Source organism: Marmota flaviventris, chromosome 11, assembly GCF_047511675.1.
Source record: "Marmota flaviventris isolate mMarFla1 chromosome 11, mMarFla1.hap1, whole genome shotgun sequence".
NCBI classification, from domain to species: domain Eukaryota; kingdom Metazoa; phylum Chordata; class Mammalia; order Rodentia; family Sciuridae; genus Marmota; species Marmota flaviventris.
This window is the reverse complement of record NC_092508.1, coordinates 8537101-8563458: the sequence shown is the minus strand read 5'-3', so window position 1 is coordinate 8563458 and position 26358 is coordinate 8537101. Positions and strand designations below refer to the sequence as shown.

Sequence of the window (26358 nt, the reverse complement as noted above, 5' to 3'; positions counted from 1 at the left end):
GGTTTTTAGACTCAGGGCAACCAGAGTCATATTGGTGCCAGGTTTACTTAAAAAAGCATAGAACTAGAAACAAAGTCCCAAGAGGGATGCATGACCCTGTCTCTTCAGTGGGAAACCTTTCAGTGGACTACATAGAAGTCCACCAAGTTCACTACTACACACCTTGAGCAACTGCTTAGCTCTGGGTGCAGGGTCCACCCTGGGTTAGCACCACATGCCCATGGAATCAAGACCTCTTGGAATTCCAAAGTCCTGGTTTTCAGGTAGCCCACAGGGGACAAGCCAAGTAATGAATCACCATTGAAGGAAGACCTTCATAATGTTGTAGCTTTCTACAGGAATTAGTAGTCCCTCTCAGGCAACTAACTAGTCATGGGTCATTTTTAACTCTAAAGCCCAGTGTTTGCCTAGTAGCCCAGCAAAAAGGCCCCTTTTTATTAGGTTTCCAGAGTAATGAGTTAGAAAGGTAATCCTGGGTCAAACTGTCCTAAAAGAATAAGAAATGGTTTTGTTAACTCTCTAATCAAAAGGGGCAAAACCATATATTAATCAAATAATCATCATGGATTTCTTTGGTGTTATGCAAAACTAAAGATTTGATTCTTCACTTTTTCCAAGAAGGCATGATTCATACTTTTATTGGTATGCAATAAAAAGGATGCCCCCCAATTTTTTTTTGTTTGTTTGGTTTTGTACTTGCATAGACAATTTTTTTATTCCAACAGTTTGGTCTCAACCAAGTTCTCAAAATATAAGATAGAGACATCACAAGTAAAACAGACACATCCCCTGAAGAGGAGAGGGAATAGGTGTGCGAAAGTATGTCTGTGAAACCAGCAAATTGGATTCGGCTGAATTTGACAGTGAGCAGCAATGTAGGAACCAACTCTAGTGAGATAAATCCAAGGGAGGCTGCGAAGGTTCTGGCATTGAATGCCAAGAAGTTGAGGTTTATTTCCTAGGCAATAAGAGCTATGACAGGTTTATAAACCAGGGTGAAAATGTAAAAGCAGGGACCTATGGCTTGTTGACGTGTGTCAGTAGTTACCTTATATAATAAAGAACAGAATAATTTCTCTAGCAGGTCACAAAGGAGATTGAACACCCAGGCACCAAGGGCAAGTCATATTCTATTTATCACAGGACGCCCCGCAGGCTGGAGCTGCAAGAGGAACAGTGTTACCTTCACTGTCCACTTCCCAGGGGCTTCGACCTCTTTCTGGATTGCAGACACCCCCCTCTCTGGCCTTAGCACCCACATCTCCTGTGTTTGTTTCCAGTACTCCCAGTGCTTGGGTGATCCAAGCCTAAAGTTCATGGCCAGGGTGGCAGCACTGCCCCCACCCGCAGCACAACCAGCACGCCTGTCCTCAGGGGACATGCTGCCACCTCCTGGGCCCTGATGTCCCCTCCATCTGTCCTGTATCTTGTATACTCCTTTGGAAACTATTCATCCTGCCTGACCCTCTTCAGCCCAAGCCCCCCCCCCCCTTGTTTCTGGCCCTATCTTTAAAGCCATTGGGACTTCCCCTTTCATACACTGATCTCTCCAAGGTCCCAGACTCTCTGAACAGTTTATTCCTACAGTTCAAACAGTTCAGAAAAGACATTTCACTTCTATTATTTATTTTGAAATTTGCCTTGCTATCCTCTGAATATTTTTTAGAGGAGTATCTCAGCTTACAGTGTATCCCCTCCCACTGAGTATCTCCTTAGTGTGTGGGAAGCATAGACTCCTTTGTGGGAGTCTCCTCTGTTTTGTCGCAGGGTGGGAAGGTGAACTGTGTCATGCGGGATTCACTGAACTCTACATAACTGGGGGACTGGAAGTTCTTAAATGTGTAATTTCGAGATGGTGTACCTGGTCCCTGCCGGAGATCTCTAATTGCCTTCTTCTCCTTCCCTCTCTTCAGAGGTGAGAATGCTATATCCCCAAGAAGATAATGGAGAAGAGAGGCAGGAAAGGCTTGAACAAGGTAATTACAACTGGATAAAACATTTCTCATCTGCTCAAAAGAAAAGGAAACAAGGGCATCGTGCAGTAGAGACTGTGAACCAGGGAAGAAATGTGGAAGGACCATGGAGATGGCAAGGAGGGGTGATTTGTATGGACCTCGTGTTAGTCAACTTTCTGTCACTGTGACAAAACACTTGAGAGAAATCAGCTTAAAGGAGGAAAGATTTATTGTGGTCCGTGGTTTCAGAGGTTTCAGTCCACAGTGTCTTGGCCCCATCATTGTGGGCCTGTTAGTGAGGCAGAACATCATGGCAGAAGTGGAGCAAAGCTGCTCAACTCATGGCAGCCAGAAAGCAAAGAGAGACTAGGGGCACATTGTCCCAGTGGCCTGACTTCCTCCCATTAGGCCCCACCTCTTAAAGTCTCCACTAGCTCCCATAATGCCTTGGGGGATCATTATAATCCCAACCCTAACTGGCCCCAACAGGATGTGGGATCTGGGAAATAGCATAACCAGAGATAGCCAGCCCAGCAACCATGAGGAAGGAACCAGAGCTCAGTGGGCCAGGAAAACAGATTTAAGGAGACTGACTACCAGGAAGTAATTGTGATTTAGGAAGGTCCCTGCAGGAGAAGATTAGTATGAAGCTGTGAAGGGCTAAGAAAAATGACCCGTGGCCAACATGAAGGAGAAAGACCCTTAGCAAAAGAAAAACAATGGTTCTATCTGTGCCTTCCCACAGCACTCGACACCTACGGGGTGGAAGTTCTCCTTACACCAACCAAACTTCCAGTTCTCTGCAGACAGCCATGGGGTGTCCTATAGTTCGCACAGCCCACAGGTTGAGGACCATGCTCCATAAGACCATCCCACTTGTCAGTTGCAAGTTCCAGGGTGTGACCTCTGTTTCTGACCAATTGACTGTAAATTGGAGGTCTCCCTACCCCTCCTTGGGTTGGATGGTTTGTTAGTATGGATCACAGAACTCAGAGAAGTTTTTACTGATGTTCACCCATTTGTTTAAAGGGTACAACTCAGTCAAATGGAAGAGATGTTCAGAGCAAAGTAATGGAGAGCTCACATGCCCAGCTTTGGCACCGCACTCTCCCAGCACTGCTGTGTTTGCCAATCCACAAGTTCTCTGAACCCTGTCATTAGGGATTTTCTTTTTTCTTTCTAGAAAACCTACTATACTGACAGGCATGATGGATGAAATGGACTTCTATCAATGGACCACTGATAGAAGTCAACTTCTATCCCCTCTCCCCTCCCTGGAGGTCAGATCCTTCAACCTTCTAACCACTCTCAGTTCCTTCCATCCTTAGGAACATTCCAAAACTCACCTCTTTAGCATAAACTCAGGTGTTAATGAAAGGGACTGGTTGTGAGTAACAAAAATGCTCTTTCCACCTTTATCACTTAGGACATTACAAGGGGTTCCAGGCGCTGTGGCCAGGATGAAGACCAAAATATCTATTTCTCATTCTATCTCAGTGTCACACTTCACGACAGCAGAAGCCCGGGCTGGTTTCAATACAGTAACTGCTGTCCAAAAGCAGGACTCTCCCGGGAGGAAAACAGACATAGACACAGAGAGGAAGTGGCCAAGATGTGAAAGAGCTTATGGGGCCTTGAGAAGGCAGGAAGGAGGAGGGGCAGAAGGGGGCAAAGGACAATAATAAAAAATAAAGAGCTCTGTGTCCTTAGCAGCTCACCTCGAATGTCCACTCTCTGCTGTGATGATTAGTGCCCAGGCTGTCATCGTGTTATTGTAATTAGGGCAAAGGCCCTGGCTCTGGGGGCCCCAAAGGACTAGGTTCAGTCACCCAACCCAAGATGTTGGTCAGAGAGAGGAGTGTGGTGAGGACAGGAAAAGAGCCGTAATCAGTGTGGCCATGCTGGGCAGAGCAGGGAAGGTCTAGTGAGGTAAGATCTGACTCCCAGGGGCTGGTAAGAACGTCGAGGTGTCATAGTGGGGTTTAGGGGTTTGCGCTGCTGGAGAATGTACAGAGCTGGTAAGGCAGCCGATCCTGGTCCTGGTCTGGTGGGTCGTCATATCAGGACTGGATCTGTGGCTCTCTGAGGAAGTCACCATTGCTCAGGGGGACAATTCAGTTCCCATCCAAAGATGATTGCTACTGCTTAGAGAGCAGCCGCCATTCTAGTCCAGGGTTCATTGGGGCAGGGGGCAGTCTCCTTGTGCCTACAAGACTTGCTATTTCTGGGAGGTTTAGGGCAATGATTGGAAAGTTCTAGGCATGGCTCTGGCAGTATAGAAGAGAATGTTGTAAAAGCCGGCAGTTGCCAATCTGTTAATTATAATGTCCTTTCAATTTTTGAAAATACCTGAATTAGTCTTATCTTGGTGCCTTCAGCCGCAAAGAGAAATACCAGTTTTAGTTGAACACTCCTGAAATGATTGTCATGCTTGTATGCAGAGTTGAGCAGGAGAAGAGAGATACAAAATGAAGGCATGGACGCCAAATTTGCATCCTGCTTTTAGTTACCTGTTGGGCATCTGCAAGTCCAAGATCAGAGTCAGTGCTTTTAGCAAAAGCAGCCTCTAAGGTCCTGTTGTAATTAGAGATGGTCATCACTTATAAGCCCTTGTTATAAAGGAGGAAACTGAAATCTAGAAGCCACATATGGAGTTTGCCTGGGGTCAAAGGAGCAAGGGAAAAGGATTCTTAGCCCCATGTTGCTGCCCAGGTTGTCTAATGAAAAAGGCAGGAACATGAAACCAAAGTACGGGAAGAGGTGCAGACAGAAAGATAAAGGAAACAGAGGATGCCCGGAGAGGGAGGAGTGAGGCAGACCAGTCGCTGATCCCCACTGGAGGTCACCAAGGAGGAGGCAGACCAGTCGCTGATCCCCACTGGAGGCCACCAAGGAGGAGCCACAGGCTGTGGCAGGAGGCCTGGTATGGGAGGGCGGGAACCAGGCGGCCAGGGCTTCTAGGAACTCAGGTAGGGCCATGGGGCAGGCCAGCTGGGGACAAAAGCAGGCCATCTCCAGGTGCCAGAGTAACTCACAGAGGACCCTAGTGAGGGGGCCCAGTGAGACCCTCAGACAGGGCTGCAGCTGACCCAGACCCCACTCTTGAGACTGAAGTCAGGAGGGAACTTCCAGCTCCAGATGAGTCTGGATTGACACTTTGAGGGGTCTCTACCATCTGCGTTGTAAAGACAAAAGAGAGAATGGCAAAACCCATCCTTCAGTTTCTGAGATCAACTTCTAATTTCTTCCCTTAGGAACGGGGGAGAACTCTTTTCTGCGAAGACTGACCTGGCCACAGCACTCAGATCCCTCGTCTTACAATGGTCTGTTGCTGTTGCCTCTTGTGGGACCCTTTGCTGTCTTACTCCATTCTGGAATGTTCTGTGAGGCTGCTTCCTTGCGTGACTGATTGCCCAGAACTTTTAATCTTTGCATCTATAGCTTCTCCAAGTTTGGAAACTAAATAACAGAGATTTTTAATTAAAGACCCTCGGGGTTGCCTAGGAGGGATTCTTCTTTCCTACCCCTTGCATGCACTTGCTGCCAGTCCTGGCACCAGCTCTGGGTCTTGGCACTTGTCCCGAGCCCCTGGCTTCAGTTTCCTGCCTTGCTTAAATCTGCCTAGTGCCTTTGGTCACATGTCCAGTGGGGGCCCGTGTTGTGGCGGCTGGAGGGGTGCAATGAGCCTGTGGGGAAAATATCATCCCTCTTGGGTCCAACACATGAGACCATGACACCAGGGTGCCTCTCATAGGACACCTTCGCTCACCATCCCTGGGGCTCAGACACCAGGGGGTCTCTTCGAAAACCATTTGGTACTTTAACAACTCTTGACCTTCCTGTAATCCAAAATGCTCTTAATAATATATCATCCAATTATTCAAAATATTATACATTTAAGATAGTAATTATGATGACTTTATTTTTTCTGATCAGTTACAATATCGCATATATTGATACAGGTAATATTTTATTTATCTTCTCAAATACTTTAAAATGATGTTTTATCACCCTCTTTCTCAGAAGAGAAAGAGTTGGTTTAGAGAGTTTGATTTTTTTTTTTTTTTTTTTTTGTAGTTTCACCCAACTAAGAATTGGGATTGAACTCTGCTATAAAATAGGGTCAGAGCAGGAATATTGATGCTCTGCTGCCTGGGTTCGAATCCTGCCTCTGCAATCTTGGGCAAGGAACCTCCCCCTTTCACCACTTAGTAGTATATACCTTACAGGGTTGATGTATCTAAACAAGTTGTACCAATGAAAGCTTTCACAATCGTGCCTGGAACTTCATCTATGTTGCATGACTTTGTCATCTTTACTAATTTAATTACCATTGCTATTCGTACCTGCCTCCAGAGTCTAACCTTTTAATCATGACAGTAATTTTTTGGGGGGAGGGAGTGCCAGGGATTGAACTCAGGGGCACTCAACCACTCAGCCACATCCCAGCTCTATTTTGTATTTTATTTAGATATAGGGTCTCACTGAGTTGCTTAGCACCTTGCCATTGCTGAGGCTGGCTTTGAACTCTCAATCCTCCTGCCTCAGCCTCCCAAGCTGCTGGGATTACAGGTGTGTACCTCTGTGCCTGGCCAACCATGACAGTAAATTTTGATATACTCTCTATCTATATGTCTGACATGAATGTTTGTTGTGGATCTAATTATTTCTCAACCAGGAGAAATGATGAACAAAGCAATACCAACCTCAGAGCAGGAAATTAAATTGAGATTCCCCATCTCTAAAGTACACTCATGTGTGTAGAATAACTTTTATGTCTTTATTCCATGACTCTTCTTTGGAAACAAGTCTCCAGGGAATGCCCAACAAGGAGGATGTTATTTAAGAAAATATTTTTAAAATCAGAAATACATTGTTACAGAATATTTTCAGAGTGACTTTTAAAAGCATAATTATACTTTTAGAAACTACTTTTATTCAAAAAATTGACATTTAAATTATAAAAAAAATACAACAAGCATGAGCCATGTTCTTAATTGTCCATCTACCAGTGCAGATAGTGGAAGCAGGAAGGAATGAATGGATGGAAAGGTGATTAATAACGAGCAGAGAAGGGATTCAGTAGGGGCAGTGAGCATGTGGGAGAGACAAGTCAGTTCTTCATGAATCTCCCTGTGGTCTGGGGCAACCCTACCTGGGGTTAGAATCTTAGAACTCAGTGATGAGAACCAGATGAATATGAAGAGAAATTTCAACCTGAAACCCAAATGATGCACAGACAGCACAATAAGTCATCAACGAGTGTGTCCAACAGTGAGCCAGGAGGACACTGCCTGTGGCATGCACAGGGGAATAAAGGCCGTGTCTCACGCTCACAACACGAAGAAGCAGTTCCAAGGAGCTTCGGATGGTGGCACAAAACATGCACCTGCTCTAAGTTCCACATTAAAACTTCTGTAAAAACTTTTAAAATAATTTTTCCATAACCCACTTTGTTTAGAAAAAGAGCACTAAATGGAAAAAAATGCAACTGCAAAAAAATACACTTGTCCACTCACAGACTATCGAGGTCCCTGGAAACAGAATGGTGTGGGTAGTTGAAGTCAGCAATGGGCCAGGGAAGTTCACCAGGGGGAGGAGGTGTTCCCACCCCAGGTTTGTGTGCTTGGAATTCATTCTTTGCCCTCCTGCTCCACTCTTCCCTCTACCTGTAGCTTCTCACCTCTGTTATTTATTTATTTATTTATTGCCAACTCTCCTTGATTCCAGCGTGAGAGACATTAGAAAAAGTTTGCACAATTGGAGGAAGTATAGCCCCACCACGACACTGGGGAGCCACTGAGTTGGTAGCTGCTCCTCCCCATGGCTCTCCCCACCTTCCACCACGCGGGCCAGGCTTCTGCTCACCAGCCTAGAGTGGGCAACCTTCAGTCCCCTCCAGCCTCCTGTTGACGCTTCTGCTTGCTGCATCTTCCCTTTGGAGCACTCAGCTCTTCTCTCAACTGAGTCAAATTCTCTCTACCTTAAGATCTTCCAGTGATTTGTATTTTCCTATTTGATCCTGATTGATGCAAGGGGCGAATAAAATATCTATGAATTAAAATGTGGTTTAGGTACAGACCTACCCGAAAATGAACTCTCGGCGCATCCTTGCGAAGCAGAAGAGAGAAATGTAAATAAAAGAGAGCCGGCCCAAGACCCAAATGGTGCAGTAGGAAGCCACCAAGGAAATGAGCAATGCCCTCGAGAGTCAGAGCCAGTAGGTAAGGCTGACTCACTTCCTTTATGTGAGTGTGGAGGGGCTAAGAGGCCCTAGAGAAATAAAAGGCAAAAGAAGGGCTGGGGTTGGGGCTCAGCAGTCGAGCGCTCACCTAGCATGTGCAAGGCCATATAAAATATAAAAATAAATAAATAAAATAAAGGTATTGCATCCAACTGCAACTAAAAAATAAATATATATATTTTTTAAAAAGGCAAAAGAAGTCAGAGAGGGATTGGCCACAGAAACAGTGAAGCACAGACACCTTCACAACTGCAGGTGGCAATATATGCAAACAGGGCTACAGATAGAAATGTGGGAAGGAAGGAGAGACAGTGAAATAGAACAAAATGCACACAGAGCAGAGCGAGGTTCTACTGGGTCTCAACCGGGGTCTTTTTAAACTTCAGAGTCCCACCAACACATGGCTGCCCACGTGGACCGTGGAGAGGCGAGCGTGGGGACACCCAGCCCGTTGCCCCACTGTGTAGAAGGTAAGTGTCACTTACCTTACCCTTTTGTTTTTCCCCAGATCCTCCATGTTTGTGGGGTTATCAATTGCCTTTTTAACCACCCTAATCATTTTAGAGCTGATTTACATAATATGTTTATATTTATATATATTTATTATGTACAATGTGTAATAATATATATTTTGTGTAATTTATAGGTATTATATACAATATGATGAAAATATATACATATTAGATACATACATAGATAGAAATGACTAATTGAGCTAAAATTGACATGTTTTATTTTACATATTTATAATTTTTATGGTGAGAACACTTAAAATCCATGACCTCAGCAATTTTAAGAATACAATACTATTACTAACTATAGTCATCATATTATACAGTAGATCTCTTGAACTTATTCCTCCTAATAGAAATCTTATATCCCACATCTCCTCTAACCCCTTCCTCTCTCCCAGCAGCTACTGATAGATAACCATTATCCCCTTTGCTTCTATGATCATGATTAATACTTTCACACTCCACATATAAGTGAGATCATGCCATGGGACTTTTTCTGTGTCTGGCTTATTTCACTTAACATAATATTTTCCTGGTTCATTCATGTTGTCGTGAATGACAGGATTTTTTTTCTTCTTTTCTAAGGCTGGTATTTTGCATGTATATTCCATTTTCATGGTCTGTTGTTAGGTATTTAGGTTGATTTCATATCTTGGGATTTGTCAATAATGCTGTGTAATACGCGTGGGAGTTTAGATATCTCTTTGACACACTGATTTTAATTCCTTTGGATATGTACCCAGTGGGGAGATTGTTGGATGGTATGGTAGCTCTACTTGAATTTTTTGTGGAACCTCCATTCTGTTTCCCATAAGGCTATACTAATTTACATTCCCACCAACAATGTGCAAAGATTCCCTTCTCTCTCCTTTCACACCAACACTCACTATCTTTTGTCTTTTTTATAATAACCATTCTAACAGGTATGAGGTGATATTTCATTGTGGTTTTATTTGTAATTCCCTGATGAACTGTGATGTTCACCTTTGCATACACTCACTGGCCATTTGTAAATCTGTGTTGGGTAGACGTGGTACACGTGGGCGTTCTTTTCTTGTTCCTGATCTTAAAAGGAAACCTTTCAACTTTTCACTGTCTGATGCTTGCTGTGTTTGTCCTATGTGGCCTTTATTTACAACAACAGTATAACTTCCATTTTGATCATGAATTCGGTCTCCTTATTTCTTGTGGTGTGTCTTGGTGTAGTTTTGTTTGGATTGAGTCTGATTGGAGTCCTTTGACTTTCCTGTACCTGGAAATTTGTATCTTTTCCAAAATTGGGAACATATTCTGCTATTATTTCTTCAAATAAGATTTCTACCCCTTTGTTTTTCTCTGCTCCTCTATAGACCACTATGACTCTAAAATTTACTCTTTTGAAATGTCTCAAAAAACCTGTAAGTTTTCCTCACTCCTTTTAATTTTTCTCTTCTGCCTAAGTGTTGTCAAGTAACCTGTTTTCAAATTCACAGATTATTTCTTCTGCTTGATCAATTCTGCTGTTGACTTTCAGTTGCATTTTTTCATTGCATTCATTGTATTTTCTTTTTTAAATTTATTTTTTAGTTATAGGAGGACATAATATCTTTATTTTATTTTTTATGTGGTGCTGAGTATCAAACCCAGTGCCTCATGCATGATAGGCAAGCACTCTACCTCTGAGCCACAACCCAAGCCCCTAATTCATTATATTTTCAGCACCAGAATTTCTGTTTTAGTTGTTTTTCTATTGTTTTTGTTTTGTTTTGTTTGAAATTTCAACCTCTGTTAAATTTCTCACTTTGGTCAATTATTGTCTTCCTGATTTCACTGAGTTGTTTCTCTGTATGTTCTTGAAGTTCACAGAGCTCTCCTAAAACAATTATTTTGAATGTTTTCTCAGGTGGCTCATATATCCATTTCTTTGGGGCATGCTACTGGGACACGGTGGTGTTCCTTTGTTGATATTCTGACTTCCTGATTTTTCAAGTTTCTTATTACCTCAAATTTCTGTACATTTGAGGAAGTGGGGGCTTGTTCCAGTCTCCGAAAACTGGTTTTATCCTAGAAAGCCTTTGCCAGTCTGCTGACCCAGAGATCTGTGGCAGGGCGTCTGGTGTGGTCCAAGGACAGGCTTGCTGGCCCAGTGCCTAGGACAGCCAGTGAGTCGTCCTGGGCTAGGGTGGACCTAGACTCAGAGATTGCAGAGCTCTTGGGGGGCTACAGTGGAAGCTGAAGCCTGGCACCACTGGGCTGTCCAGGTGCTGGGGTGGGCCTTTGGCTTGATGCTCTGGGGCTGATCTGGAATGGACCTGATCTGAAGTGTGGGACTGCTGAGGCTGACCTGGTATTGAGTCACCTGTGACCAAATTCACAGGACTGGCCATCATCCTGGGACTGTGGGACTCAGCCTGGGGTTGGGCAGGCTTGAAGGCTCAGACCACAGGAATGGGCTGGAATCTGAAGTCATCTGGGCCTGCTCAGCACTGAGTTTTGCTGGGGAAGACCCAGTGTTGGAATATAAGACAAAGTCTAGCTCTTACTTCCCTCTCCCTCCCCCAGGTGAAGGGTCTCTCCGTGCTGTGCTGCCTGAGGTTAGGGAAGGCATGACCCAGATTATGTAAGACAGTCCTTTCTGCCATGTTTTCTTAATTTTTTGCCTCACCTAGATGCTGTGATCTCTCACCTGGTTCCCACCGCTCTTGTGAAGGTTTTTTCGTGCACACAGTTGTTCAGATTGGTGTTTCTGTGGGGGGATGAACAATGGAGAGTTCTATTCCACCAACTTGCTCTGCCCCTCCCCAATTTTCTAATTATATCTTCACTTTTCTGTGAGAGCAACAATTCTGCTTGTGGTCCCACTAACTGCCTGCCCCGCCCAGACGCGGCCTTTGGGCACACCCTCTGGTGGTTTTTAAGAGCTGTGAAAGGCAAGGGAGAGAGGGCTGTGCGCTTTCATGGAGGTGGTGTGTGTCCTTGGGTAGAGAAAACAAGGCACGAATGTATAGGAAAGGTCAACTAAAGATCAATAAATAAGTACATGAATGAGGCAGATGTTAGATAGATTGACATGGAATCCAAACATTTCCATGTCACATGGTTGATTAAAACAAATAAGGTGCAACTTATTTCAAAGGTTAAATGGAAGCGTGGAAATCATGCATAATGTTTCCTATAAGATTTGCAAGGAAGGAAGCCCAGGGGAAGGCCCTCAGGAGGAAACCACAGGTGGAAGAACTCCAGGGCAGTGGGAGTGGCTCTGGGGAGACTTTGGTGATGACTGGAGGGGTTGGAATGAGATAATATAGAAAGACAAAAAGTGACGTAGAAGAGTCAGGAGTCACACTGATAATTAAATTTAAAAAGCAGATGAGGAGCAGGTAAAAACGTAACAGATGGGTCAGCTAAAGCATCAGGTAGGGGACAGCAGGGCCGAGGCCAGGTGCAGCAGAGGGAACCCCAGGCACAGAGTGTAAGGAGATCTCCCTCTGAGCACCTGGGCCTCAGGGTTCCTTCACTCTGTGTCCACAGTACCACCTCTGCCTCACCTAGTCCTGGGGTGTGTGTGTGTGTGTGTGTGTTTCTTATTTTTTAAAGAAAAAAGCATAGAGAAGAAGAGTAGACAAAGATACAAAGGATCGAGAAGTATCAAGAAATAGGACAAAAACATGGGGTGGGACATGAAGAGTCCTGTAGAAAACCAGTTAAAACGCAGTGGGTGGAAAACTGGTAGAGAGGGGCCGTGTCCAACAAGGGACAGAGGACAAATCAAGACACTGTTTGATCTGAGGATAAAAGGCACAAGTTGCCTCTGTCAATCCTGAGAAGGGTAAGGTGTCCTTTACCAAAATTCTCCTCCCCTCGGGAATCCTGCCTCTCCAAGGCTCAGTCACCATGTAGATTCTCTTGATTCCTAAACACACATTTCCCACCCAGACCTGTTGTTTGTCTCATTTTTCAAAGTGTCTGAAAATCTTCGAAGATCTGAAGGATTTTTCTATTTTTGAGGTTGTCACCATTATCTATGGCAGTGTAATGTACAAACCACCCCAGACTTACTGGTGTAAAGCAACCATCACTGTATTTACCACTTCCTTCAATTCTGATTTTAAAATATCTCCAACGGTTCCTTTTCTCTGCACCCTCAGCACGATCATCCTGACCTCAATCCCTCTGGCTCTCAGAACTGGAGGAACAGTGTTTTTGCTTGGTTTGCTTTGTTTTGGGTTTGGTTTGGTTTGGTTTTGGTTTGGTTTGTTTTAGTTTTGGTTTGGTTTGGTTTTGTCTGTACAACCTTGCCCCCTCAAACGCATTGTCCGAACTTACACTAAAAATGGAACTTTCAAAAATGCAAACCAGTTCCCATGGCTCTCCTATTTAGAACCCAGTGCCTTCCTGTGGTCCTGAATTAGGTCAGTGCTGCCTGGTGTGACACATCCTGAAAGAGGACTGTGTGCTGCCTACCCCCATCACCTGCCTCTAACCCTCTAATGCCTTGCTCACCAAACTTTCTTCAGTTACTTGAATTTGCCAAGTTCTTTCTCTTATATGTCTGCCTTTACATGTGCTTTTAGAAAACAGTTTGGTGTCATCTGTTAAAGTTGGAAATATTTACTCTAGAATTCAGAACTGCATTTCTCAGAAGAAACTACCAGAAATGTATACTGTGTTCATCAGAAGACAATGTCCACAGCAGTATTCATAAAGCCAGACACTTGAAATAGCACAAAAGGAGAAACACATGTCAGCTTGTTTCTATGATGGAATACGATAGTGTGTGCAAAAAGAATAATTATACAAAATTATATAATAAATATAATTATACAAAAATGAATATGGATGATTCTCACAAATGTTATATAAATATATAACATGTATATATATATAAATATGCGCACACATACACATATTTATAGATGAATTTGGGGCTATTTGGCTTCTTCAGGGATATATATGAGAGAGTGAGTAAGAAGAACATGATTCTGTTTATATAAAATTAAATTACTTAAGAGGCAAAACTAATGGGAGTATTGGAAATCAGGAAGGCTGTTGACTTTGAGAAAGATAGTGGGGGCAATTAATGGGAGATGTCCTAGGAGGCTTCTGGGGTGTTGGCAATCTGTGTCTTGTCCAAAGAGACATACTTCGTAATCATTCAAAACCCACTTTTATATGTACTGCAATTATAATTTTTATTTTTTAAAAAGGCAAAAAAAAAATGTTATTTACAAAAAAAAAATGGGGAAAAAATAGGTTAAAAACAAAACACCATCAAGAGAGGTACAAAGGGAGGGACAGAACTAAGCAGCAGGAAATAGAGGACGGGCATCTCAACAATGCAGTTTCAGAAAGAGATTGTTATCAATGGCATGTTTGTCAATGGGGGAGGAGAAGGAAAATTCTTTATTCATTACAATTTGGCCCAGGAGCAGAGCTCTCCAGCCATGGAATCCACATGACTTCCTGTTCTGTGCGTCTGGTGGATATAAAGAAGGAAAAGCCATTTTTTCCCACGCAAGTGAAGCAAGGATCTCAAACCAGGACCAACCATTACCAGCCATCCGAAGTAATAGGTAAGGCTGACTGAAAGGATCTGTGAACAGGTTCCCAGGTAAAGGGTTCCGCATGTCATGAAGGCCCACCAGGCAGTCCAGGTAGCCTCTGGAGCAGGCCAGCGCTGGGTAAGCTGAAGCAAGTTAGCTTAACAGAGGTCCTTAGGGTCTGGGAAAATACTGGCAGAAATAGTGGTAATAATGAGAACTGATGTCAGAGGAATTGTTTCTTTTTCTTTTTCTTTTCTTTTCTTTTTGAGAACTAAAATCGCATTTGACATTTTTATTTTAAACTGCAAAAATAAAAACAAGCAAACAAACAACAAAAACTTGAAATAGGCTCATCGAATGTTATAAATTCATCCATTTTGGGAAAGCAGAAGGTAGACCCTACCACAAAGAAAAGATACTTAGTTAATGGAGGTTAAGTTTACAAGTACACTTCTCTCAGGTTAATAACCTTCTGAAAATTGTTTTATTCACCTCACTGTGATAAACAATAACCATATTATGAGTTAGACTTCCTTATAATTGACTATATCCCATTAATACTAATATTTATCGGGTTTGGTCTGACTGCAAATTCTTAACCATGTTAGTTACGGAGTTTTTTTCCCCTCAAATGATGAGTTATGTTAGTAAAAAAAAATCACTGCATTTCTATAACAAATAAATGAAAAGCACAACTATGCAAGCAGACTTAAACTCACTCTACTACCAATTGAAAACTACTTTTGTTCTTCAAAAAAAAATTAGCAAACAAAAAACATTTAGTTTGGGGGCTGGGGTCGTGGCTCAGTGGTAGAGCACTCTCCTAACATGTGTGAGACACTGGGTTCGATCCTCAATACTACATAAATAAATAAGTAAAATAAAGGTATTAAAAAACATTGGTTTAATTTAACAGTTGTTAATTTTTATAGTTGTATTCCAATAACTACATGATGTAAATGTTCCAGAAGAATCAAACTGCAGCAATGAATGAACATGCATGAGAGAATTTGTGCATTCAACAGATATGGCAGAAAAGCTATAGTTAAAATGCTAAGGAGAACAAATCTGTCTTGAAAATATCAATTCCTCTCTTTAAAAAAAAATACTGAGTCTACCAAGAAAATACAAAATCCTCAAGGCCACGTACGTCCTGCCTCATTGTTGCTTGAATTCTGCTGGATTTTGATCCTTCAAGTCATAGTTTGGATCATTTTCTTCATTTCCTTCCTCTTCCCTTCCCTATATTAAATTTCAAAATGCATCCATGAAATAGGTTCATGGTAGGAAAAATTGGCTCATAATGTAGGGAAAATTTAATACAATTTACTCTATGGGTCAACAGATTTCCATGATTAGAGAGTTTAGTAATAATACAATTTAATTTGAACACTTCTATTAAGAAAAATTTCCCAACCATCCAGACAGCTTTTATCAAAAAGATTTATTGCAGCCAAAGTTGAAAAAGCTTACTGTAGCTCTTGACTTCAACAGAGAACTGATAACTCTCATCTGCTTCTTCACCTTCTCCTCCTCCTCCTCCTCCTCCTTCTTCTTCAATAGCTTCTCCAGTGAAGCAGAACACTGATCTTGGGATTATACGCTCACATAAAAAGTGACCAGTTTCAAAGTCTGCAGCAAGAATAGCTTCGACATCATCATCCAGCTCTCCACTGTCAGGAACTTCAGGAGGGGCAAAAAAAGTAAAGAAAGAATCACTATTTTAGTCACACTATGAACTGTCCCATGTCCTTATGTTTCTGCTTCTTAATAGTTTTCAGAGTGACATTCTGTCCTTTTTATTCCCATCTATCCAGAACCCTGTACGACCCATAACTTCTGGACCATCAAAAAAAAGGGATCAGAATTGTCTGACTCTGGCCTCATCCTAGATGTCTTTGTGAACACTTGTGAAATATTCATTGAGTTCAAAGTGAAATTCTAAGATAAAACTCATAGGCTGGCCGGCTTCTGAGAACTTCACTTTAATGTCTTTCAAGTGTTTCAGAATAGGTTCATCAGCTGCCTGAACCAGGTCACTGAGCAAGTCAGCACTCTTAAAAAAACAGTGAAACAAAATTCAGGAATTCCTTTAGGGTCTTCTTTTTCTTCATCTTTTTTCTCGTCGTCTATCTTGGCCTTTTCTTTCAGCTCCTCTGAAATTTCCTCTTCTTCATCTGGTTTCCATTCCCATTCTTCTTCTGGAGGTTCATAAATTCCATTAATGATCTCAAATCACTTAGCAAATAGAGGCTGACAGAGAACAGCATCTTCCCTTCAAGATCATGAACTTCCTCATGGAATTTGGCTTCCATCTGCGCACATTTAACTTGAGGGTCTGAGAGGATTCACTCCTCTCTTAACCACCCTAGGCCACCTTTCAATGTACCCCGTTGGCGTTTCTACTTGACCCTCGAGTCTTTCTTGAATCTGAGGATTTTGTATCATCTGAACCAAGTCAGCTGATGCACTTTGATTTTTGTTTCTTCTCCAGTTTCTTCTACTTCTTCAACATCATCCAAATCTTGATCAAGTTCAGAGTGTTCTTTGTTGTCAGTGTCTGCCATGTTGGAGGGACTTCAAATGGGCAGCTAGTCTGGGGAGCCGGGCACTGCCCAGGCAATACCTGGGGAGGCAGCAGAGACATGGAGCTGTGGGCAGTGCCGAGAGCAGAGGCACTCCCTTCCTGAAGAAAGAGGAAAAGGAAAGCAGTAGGAATTAAAGAAAAGGGGGAAAATGGGGAACCAGGATATTCTCAAGAGGAGATGGAGAAAGAACAGATCAAGACAAAGAGTTACAAAGAGGAGCCATTGCCAGAAACAGAGGCAGAAGCTGGGGTGGTGGCCAGAGCTCAGAGGAAAGGGAAGAGGTGGAGCAGAGGTGGAGGTCAGGGGGTCCGTGGGCTGGGAAAAGCTGCCTCATGTGTCAGTTTTGTCGTTTGTGTTAGCCCTGGAATAGCCCCCAAGCCACACACATGCAGAGAGCCCCACGTTACCCTAGTTCCCAGGTCTTCCTTGTGCTCTTGTTGTGGGGCGCCTGGCTGTGTGGGCTCCTGCTGGGCTCCCTGAGACTCTGAAGGGATTTTGGTCCTTTGTGCAGTCATCAGCAGTGAGGACGACGCCAGCGACACAGAAGAGCCTGCAGCAATCTCCAACTCAGCACCGAGGAGCCATCCTGGTAAGGAAGGCTGGGACAGCAGGCTGGGACAGTGGGCTGGGAGAGCAGGCTGGGACAGCGGGCTGGGACAGCAGGCTGGGACAGTGGGCTGGGAAAGCAGGCTGGGCTGCAGGAATTGGAGCTACTGTTCTCTGATGTCCTTTATTCTGAACCTATTCTATATGATGGCTCCAGTTTATCCTGAGACTCCCAAGTCTGCATTGATTTGACCCTTTGGGGGAATGTGTGGACCCAGAAATCATCATGTATTTATTTTTGATGATTGAAATTGTGAATAGATGGATTCTATTTATCAATATAAATTTATGCATTGATTATATAGTAGAAATAGGCTAGCAAAGTAACGATTTTGTTTAGAAACTAATTACTATGAACACAAAGTTTTAGACTTATCCAGTGATTTCTATACAGAACAGAAAGCTAAATATTCCTTTATTAGAAGTTTATGCTGCCATTAAATATTCCTTTATTAAAAGTTTATATTGTCATCTGACCACAAACAAAATACAGTTCATTCAACTATCTAATGTTAGCAGAAATAAAGAATTGAGATGATTTATTATGAAACCCAAAGAGTTGTTTTTGACAAAATTCTGCAGCAAGCCATGGCATTTGTAGTGATTTTTCAAGAGAACTTTGCAAATAATATACTTATTTTTTTCCTCTACAACAACTTTAAAGGGTAAGCAGGATAGGCACTGTCATCTTTGTTTCTCAGAAGAGACAACACAATCCTAGAAATGTGCTAAGTTCTTCTCCAGAGTCTCATGGGGAATTAAAGGAAAGACAAGACTAGGATCCTGGATTTGGAATTATGTCCTTATAAAATGCAAGATTAATATGATTATCGAGATGTTGTATTATCTCAGTCATACCTGCGGTATGAGTTTTAAGATGTAAAAATCTGTAGTGGCCAAGTATAGTAGTGCACACCTGTAGTTCCAACTGGAGTTTGAAGCCAGCCTCTACAACTTAGTGAGGCCCTATCTCAAAATAAAAATTTTAAAAAGACCTGGGATGTAGCTCAGTATCCTGGGTTCAATCCTCAGTACAAAAAAAAAAAAAAAAAAACAAACAAACAAACAAAAAAAACCTCTGTAGCCCACAAATTGGTAATTTGTTTTCCTTTTAAATTTTCTAGATCCAGAGTATTTTGGAAACATGCCTCTTTAGGGAAACCATACTGGAAAAAGGGCAAATTAAAATTTTTCCTGGTCTTGAGGTCACAAAAGAACAATATTTTAAATCATATGTTCTTTCCAATTGCTCCCAATAGCTTCTAAAGAAAAATGTGAATTTGCTTCAGCAAACTGTACATCTCTGACTCTTATCGTGGTGTGGACAAACTGCTCCAAAGAGTAGTTCCCAGATATGTCTAGGACTCACACCCAAGAGAGTGTTATTTCTCGATCTTGTAAATGGGGCGTGGGGGACAAGGAGCCTTGTCATCCTCAACGTAAGATATTCAAGGCCTCCCTCCACGGAGATCAGGCAGAGAAGACGGAAACACGGAATGGCCAGCAGAGGGGAAAAGTAAAAGGGAGAGGTGTAGGAAGAAAGGCCAAGCCATGCAAAGACGCCCCTTGCCAGGGAAGTGTTTGTGTCACCGAGGATAAGTATGGCGAGTCACTAACCTACATGGCAGGTAATCAGAAAAGCAGATCACCGTGGCCTTACCTTTTTTCCTAAGGTTTTTCTAAGTTTTCTTATTAGGGAATTTTCTACTGAGTTGATTCCTTGGTCACAACAGAGGCTCCTAAAGAATTCTGTTCTTTTGTGCAGTGATCAAAAACCATGTCCAGTTTGACTTGAGAGATGAAGAAGAGGCCCAAGAAGCCACTTGCTCATGGCACCAGGCTGCTCCAGGTAAAATTAGATGGCAACTCCAGGAATACAGAATGGCAGAGTCCACAGCTGTTTTCCTGATTAATTTTATTCTGAGCATTCTTCATATGCCCTGATTCTGTAGCTTCTAGGATATCTTTTTCTGCAATCTGGTCCTAATGGGAAATCGAAGGTGTTAAGAAAGCATTTTAGACTGTTGTTTAACTGAAAAAAAAAAACTTAATTGACTGCTACAATGAAAACATTGCAAAAATGTGTTTATAAAATGAGTCTTTTTGACTGCATATCATTACACCTATTACTGATAAAGAGTTGAAATAATATACTTATTCTCCACCCACCCTTTTTATTTTATAGGATATAGTAAGAAAAGTGTTCTTCTTTTCATTAATATTGTCATTTGTCTCAAGCTTATAAAGTTTTAGAGGGGGAAAGAGGCATGATCCTATTCTCGGTGGTTGTCAGAGAAATAGCCAAATAGAAGATTCCCCTTCTTCAATACCAGACTTCCATGATTGTCCTGAAAGAGAAGCAAAGCTAGGATCAATACAGATGCAGACATAAAGCCAACAATAAATCCATAAAGGACAAGTAAAAGAAGAAAGAGAATGCAGTGGAGGAAGACAGGGGCCAAGGCAAAGCAAGATGCCCAGTGAGGGTGAAATTTTCTTAGCGTCAGGCTAGGTGATGGTGAGTCACATGAATTTGAAAGGCAGACCATGGAAGTCTGAGGGGAGGAATATTCTTGCCCTGGAATTTCAGAGCTCTCCAAGTTGTTCCTAGTGTCCTCTCTATAGAATTCCTCTGTCTTGGTTCCCTTGGCATACACTAAGACCTCCAAGGGATATTTGCTCCTTTCTGCAGCGAGAGGACATGACTATGGCTCTTCAGAATCCAGTGAGGAGGAGATACCCTCAGCACTCCGGATCTCAACACCAACAGGTGAGCTTGATGCCAAGGGCAAGTTCTGCCACTTGGGCTCCAGGACATCCAGGGCACGATGCAGAGCCCCTGTTCCCAGGTGCATTATACTTTGAGCACACACCACAGCATGATTAGGCAGTCCAGGGATCCCAGATTCATTGATAAATTATTTAGCTGCAAACCTATGGGGAAAAATTATCAGTTTCTAAACTCTTTGATTTTGCAGTTAGAGCTAAAAGATGTGTGTCTCTGCCCCATTTGGTAGGGAACTCTCCTCTTTAGAGAGACAGAAATAATCATTATAGCATCTTTGAAGTCCAAATCCTGTCTCAGTAGACACTGGTCACTGGTTTTGCTTTCCTTTCCTTTCTAGATTCTGTGAGGATGTCTACTTGGAGAATACACAGTCAGAAAAGAAGTAAGAGCAATTAAAAACTCTTGGTGTAACAAACAGTTTTCCTTGCCACAAAAGCCTCATTTGGTTTTTATATCCTTTAAAATCAAAATACAATTTTTGAGATTTTAGATGATTCACACGATATTACTATAATTAGTGAGTCAGAGTAATCGGTATAACCCAGAGGCCTCGAGTGTGCAGTGGCACCAGCACAAGGTCATTCCTCACTCACTGAGATCAGGTGGTTCCCAGATGGAGTGCTCACCCGCCTCACAGGGTCATGGGCCCAGCTGATGGAGGTGCTGATGTCTCTTAAAGGTTGTGTCCAATGCCCCCAGTAAGAAACGCAGGTGGAAGCTGACATCTGTGCCAACAAGGGGAAGGGGTCAGAAGTGTTAGAGATGGGGACAGAAGGGGCTGCTTTCCCTGGCAGAGCTGGCCCCGGCTCCAGCCCCAGCCTTGGGGATGGTTCCTGGAGCAACCTTGTCCAGCGGTCAGATGGAGCCAAAGGGTGGCCTGGTGGCAGGAATATCCCCTCCTCTTACTCAAGCTTCCCTTTGCAGTCCTCCTTTTAAAGACTGGATGGGATGCTCAGGCACAGGCGAGGACTGACTCGGAACTTCCTTCCTTTCTGTAGGGCACAGCAGTGACAGCTCTTCAGAGCTGAGTTATGGAGAGGAGCCTCGGGAAGCCCTGAGAAGTGGATCAGGTAAAGAAGATTAGACGCCGCGCCTTGGCCTGCAGGATGTCAGGACTCTGCACTAAAAGCCACTGAGTCCAGATGCCTTTTATTTTGAACAACTTGACTGACTTGCGTCCAGTTATCCTGGAAACTTCTTTTCAATACTTTAGAAAATGGAAGGAGGCAGGAAATCATTACAAACTCACATTGAACAGCATGAGTCCTGTCAACTAAATGTATGTAAATATATTTTGCTGTCGCAGGAGAAATAAATAGCAAAGCAATGGTATCTGTCATGCCTACTCACACAAAGTCTCTAGATTTCTAGCCCCACACTGGTCATTTGTCATTTGCAACTGTAGAAGCCTAAGAAGACAACTGGTCCTGCTGTGTAATTATAGTCAGAAATAAAAGCTTCAGATCAATCACTCTCAAAGTTTAGTATAGTTTTTGACAGATGTCCTTCACCATAGAATTGGATTATATTGTATTATTTCCATGTACTTTGACAAACAAGATCTGTTTTTATCATCACAAAAGCCTTAAGACTTGGACAGGTAAACCCTTGCTATCCCCATTTGGGACAATAGAATAGATGTACAAAATGTGTAAGAGTCAAAAACTCAAGTAACAATAGGAACCGTGATGTCTTACAGTGAGTGACTACTGTATGTAATGGGCAGAAAAAAAAAAGACCTGTGTTACATGATCAGAGTCTGAAAAGTTAGTATAAGGAACTCGTAATATTCACAGGGAAATGTGTCAGTAGCTGATGAAAGAAAGAAAACATTTACCAACAACAACAAATAAAAATATAATATGTAAAGTATATATTATATTTTATAATATATGGTCTATGGTATATATGTATACTATGTGTGCTGTATATGCACATACTCATTTACACATTAGCATATACACGTTTTCACATGTGTGTATACATAGGTTGAGATACATACATATCCATGGAGAGTAAGAAATGAAAATCACAGATAGACAATAAGGACAGGAATAGAGCCTGATATTTTAAATACAAAACAACTAGAAGGATCCATCCAGAAAGGATTAATAGAGAAATAAAGGGGAATAGAGATTCAGGGCAACACTGAGAAGAGACAGTGCAACATGGGAGGCCAGCAAAATCAGAGACAGAGGCTCACAGGAAGGAACAGAGGAAGGACCTTGGGCAGGAAATAAGGAAGAGGAGAATGAGGTGTGGCCAGACAGAAGAGAGGCTGCAGCTCTGTTGGACCTCAAGTGCAATCATGGGGTGGGTGTATTTTTTTCTCAGCTCGTCTGAATGCTAGACGTGGTTCCCTGTGACCACACTGAAGTTCGTTCGCTGGTCACACTTGTACTCGATCATTTCCTTATTTCTCTTCAGTGTCTTGGGGATCCAGAGGTCTTCAAATGAATAGTGGTGGAGTCAGAAGGGACATACGTGATTGGAGAAGCCAATTATGATATCATCAATTATCTTTGTTTACCTGCCTACACGGGGCGGGGGGAGCCATTCTTTTCCTCCTAAACACATGTGCACATGCACACACACACACACACACACACACACACATGCGCACATACGCATGCAGACTTGTGCACAGACTCAGTGTTTTCCACAGGTCTGAGAGGACCAAGAGAGAAAGAAGAGCTGGCTCTTGGATGAAGGGAGGTGACTCTGAATGAAAACTGTTAAGAGAAAACAGTGGAAAAGGGAATCTTGGTGACCAGATGGAAAGAGACTGAATAAGTTTCAAGGTCTTCTAAGTGGATGTGGATCCAAGGATCCCAGATTGGGGAGTTTGAGGGAGAAAAGGGATGACTTGCAAGATACCTCTCAGGAGCTAACCAGAAACGTGGAAATAAAAGTTGGTGATTGATTGAAAGCCCTGCAACATAGCGATCTCATGTGCAACTGGCAAGGGAATAGGCTGGGTGATTGGTCAGTGTCAAAGGACTGGCATTTGATGAGGATAAAAGTAGTGTCTGTGAGATGAAAATGAACCTAGAAGAAGGAAATATAGATAGGCAAAGACTGACATTGCAAAAACAGTTCACAGATCTAGATAAAAATGCTAAAATATCAAGATAAGATGGCCAGAACCAAAGCCAGAGTCAAATAGAGAACAAAAAGGGAAGTGAATATGGAAAAGGGTCACTTCAATAACAAAACGAGATCCAGAGACATGAGCCCAGAAAAGCAGGTGGAATGAGATGGGTAGAGGATGATTCCTTCAGGAAGAGCAGGGACCATGGGGCACGATGGAGAGGAAGCTGTAAGAGGTGAGAGAAAAATGGCGGTGGGGCCGCCTGAAGAGGAAGAGTGACAGAAATCATGGGATCCAGGGTGAACATGAGACAAAAGCAACCTGACCCAAGGCATGGTTCACAGTAGCAGTGAGTCTTCAGGGTAAGGTGTCCCCAGAGATCTAGGTGGCCCTGATTACTCGCCCAGAATAATAAGGAGACTTGCCTCAGGCGTTGCACCCACCCCCTGGTTTCTCTAGCCAGCCCAGTCTTCCCACCTGAGTTTGAGAACGTCTTCTGTCCAAGGTTCTGAAGACTCCAGTCTTCCCTTGGACGTCAAGACCTTCATGCTCCAAACTCCAAGTTTCCCAAAACTGAACCCATCATCTTTTGCCCTAAAACCAGACTCTCCTCCTTCAGTGTTTTCTATCTCTAAAACACACTAGAGATTAATCTCTTCATTCAAGAAGAAATTCTTGGATCACCTAAAAAAGAGAGGTGTATTTTATACATATATATATTATACATATATATGTACACACACATATGCACACCTTTATGCACTAAGGAATAACAAAAGAGAGGTTTCAAAGGTAAAGCCATCCTTTGATGTAGGAGTGGGAGGGAGAAGTCACCAGTGTTAGGGGAAAAGAAAACTTGGGCAGGGGAAGGAACATGGATGAAAATTACTTTACTAATCATGATTTAGGAACAGGGCAACAAGAGACTGGAAATGAGAAGTGCTCCTGTGTCCTGTGTTCCCCAAAAGGTGTGCCAAGAGGCCAAGAAGCAACGGTGGAAAGTGGCCGAACATCTCACCCAATAGGCAAGTCTGCTCAAGGGCATCAGGGTGGAGGTGGCTCAGAAATACCACAGCTGCTGGGCAGTACTATGTCAGGAGAGGAAGCTGTAAAAGGTGAGAGAAAAATGGCGGTGGGGCCACATGAAGAGGAAAAGAGACAGAAATCATGGGATCCAGGGTGAACAAGGTGATCAAGTTCAAGGAGAACATTGGGAAGACTCTAGCTCACTGACAGGAGGTGGGCCCCGGGCCCCAGGCTGCAGGAATCCAGAATAAGAGTTTCCATTTTCTGTAGCACTTACTGAGTACACAGTGACAAGGAACAGGTCCAGCCATGCCAGAATCCTGTTCTCTACATCTGCATGACCTGACCTTTTGGGAACTACAGAAAGGCAAGAGAGCGTTAGATACACGTGTTTAACAGGATGAGCTCTGTTGGTTACATGTGGTTCGTGTAAAACAAATACGTTGGTAAAAAACAGCAGTGTCCTGTTTATTATCAATACTGAAGCATCCGATTTATATGGCTTCCATCCTTACCTATAGAACCAAGGAAACAATGTGCTTCTGTTGGTAGATCTGAGAGATGGTAGAATAGCTTTTCCACAGCCTTGGGAAAGCCTAAAAGGACAAATGGCCATGTTACCTGTTAGGAAAAAGACCTCACATAACTATTCTTAAACTAAAAATATATAGTTCCAATAGCTGTCTTCCAACATGTTATTGATTTATATAGTGATTTTCTATTAACTCACCAATGAGATCATCTAATCTTCATAAAAAACTTAAAATTTGAGGATTACCCTTGCTATCTCTGTTTCATGGATCCCTGTTTCCTTAAACAGGCACACAGAGTAATCAAGAGCTTTCTCCAAGTGTCAGGGAACTAAAGGAAGGCCTTACATCTTCCCTACCAGTCCATTCCCTTAGAATGAAGATAGAGAAATGAAGCCCATCACATCAGTATGATCTTTAGTCTTCCACACACTGAATTGTCATATATTTTTAACTTTTATTTATAAACCACAGTTCTCTGACCCCCATCTTCACTTTCTAGATACCACGGATGTTGGAAACAATTCTACTTTGGGAAAAGGCAGTGGGGAAAGAAGTAAGAACAAATAAGTATTTGCTTGATTTTTATGTTACTAATGAACTATTTTTTAATGCTAAGGTTTATTATCATCATTTTTATACCTTTCATAAGACAAAAATGCCTTTGAAAGTAACAATGTATTTTTCAAAAGGTTCATATCTTCATGTTTTTATTCTGAATTTTAAATATTTCTATTCTGAATTTTAAATGTTTCTTGTAAATATCAATGTATAGATTTGAGAATATTTCTATGCATGTATAAATATGTTTTGAAATATTTTATTTATTTAAATAATATAATTCTACATATTCTTTCCTTTTATTGCTTTTTAAACTAAAATATCATAGATAATAAACAGATTAGCATCTTTAATTGAACTATGAAAATAATATTATAGGGCTACTTTAACATGACTTTTCCCACTTTTAGTATGGCAGGAATTCTTCAATTGCTCTTTTTTTAATTTATTTTTTTAATTTGTTCTGATTAGTTATACATGACAGCACAATGCATTTTGACACATCGTACACAAATGGAGCACACCTTCTCATTCCTCTGGCTATACACAATGCAGAGTCATACCATTCGTACAATCACACATGCACATGGAATAATAATGCCGGTCTCATTCCACTACCCCTATACCCTCCATTCACTCCCTTCTGCCCAGTCCAAATTTCCTTCATTCTTCCCTAGCTCCCCCACCACACACATACACACCATTATGGGTCAGCATCCTCATGTCAGAGGAAACATTTGGCTGTTGGGCTTTGAGGATTGGCTTATTTCACTTAGCATGATATTCTCCAGCTCCAACCATTAACCTGAAAATACCATCATTTCATTTTTCTTTATAGCTGAGTAATATTCCATTGAGTATATATACCACATTTTCTTTATCCATTCAGATGTTGGGGGCACTAGATTAGTTCAATAGCTTAGCTATTGTGA

The 26358-nt window shown here is 42.3% G+C and overlaps 1 protein-coding gene and 1 pseudogene across 17 annotated transcripts in view; one reads left to right on the top strand and one right to left on the bottom strand.

The window, feature by feature from the left end:
* The window catches only part of Sp100 (SP100 nuclear antigen), a 99908-nt gene that overhangs the window by 37993 nt on the left and 35557 nt on the right, over positions 1-26358 (top strand). For 13 of the 17 annotated variants that reach the window (XM_071619559.1, XM_071619566.1, XM_071619558.1 and 10 more), the window contains 13 exons: positions 1914-1976; positions 5210-5278; positions 8030-8179; positions 8586-8669; positions 14120-14266; positions 17336-17413; positions 19196-19279; positions 20123-20200; positions 20556-20600; positions 21217-21288; positions 24218-24336; positions 24370-24424; positions 25368-25421. In XM_071619559.1, coding sequence (XP_071475660.1) covers positions 1914-1976; positions 5210-5278; positions 8030-8179; positions 8586-8669; positions 14120-14266; positions 17336-17413; positions 19196-19279; positions 20123-20200; positions 20556-20600; positions 21217-21288; positions 24218-24336; positions 24370-24424; positions 25368-25421 — 1098 coding nt within the window. The remainder of the gene's footprint in view (positions 1-1913; positions 1977-5209; positions 5279-8029; positions 8180-8585; positions 8670-14119; positions 14267-17335; positions 17414-19195; positions 19280-20122; positions 20201-20555; positions 20601-21216; positions 21289-24217; positions 24337-24369; positions 24425-25367; positions 25422-26358) is intronic. The other 4 variants (XM_071619560.1, XM_027941622.3, XM_071619555.1 and 1 more) reach the window with 3 other exon arrangements.
* Positions 15395-16803, bottom strand: LOC114097674 (nucleosome assembly protein 1-like 1; annotated as a pseudogene).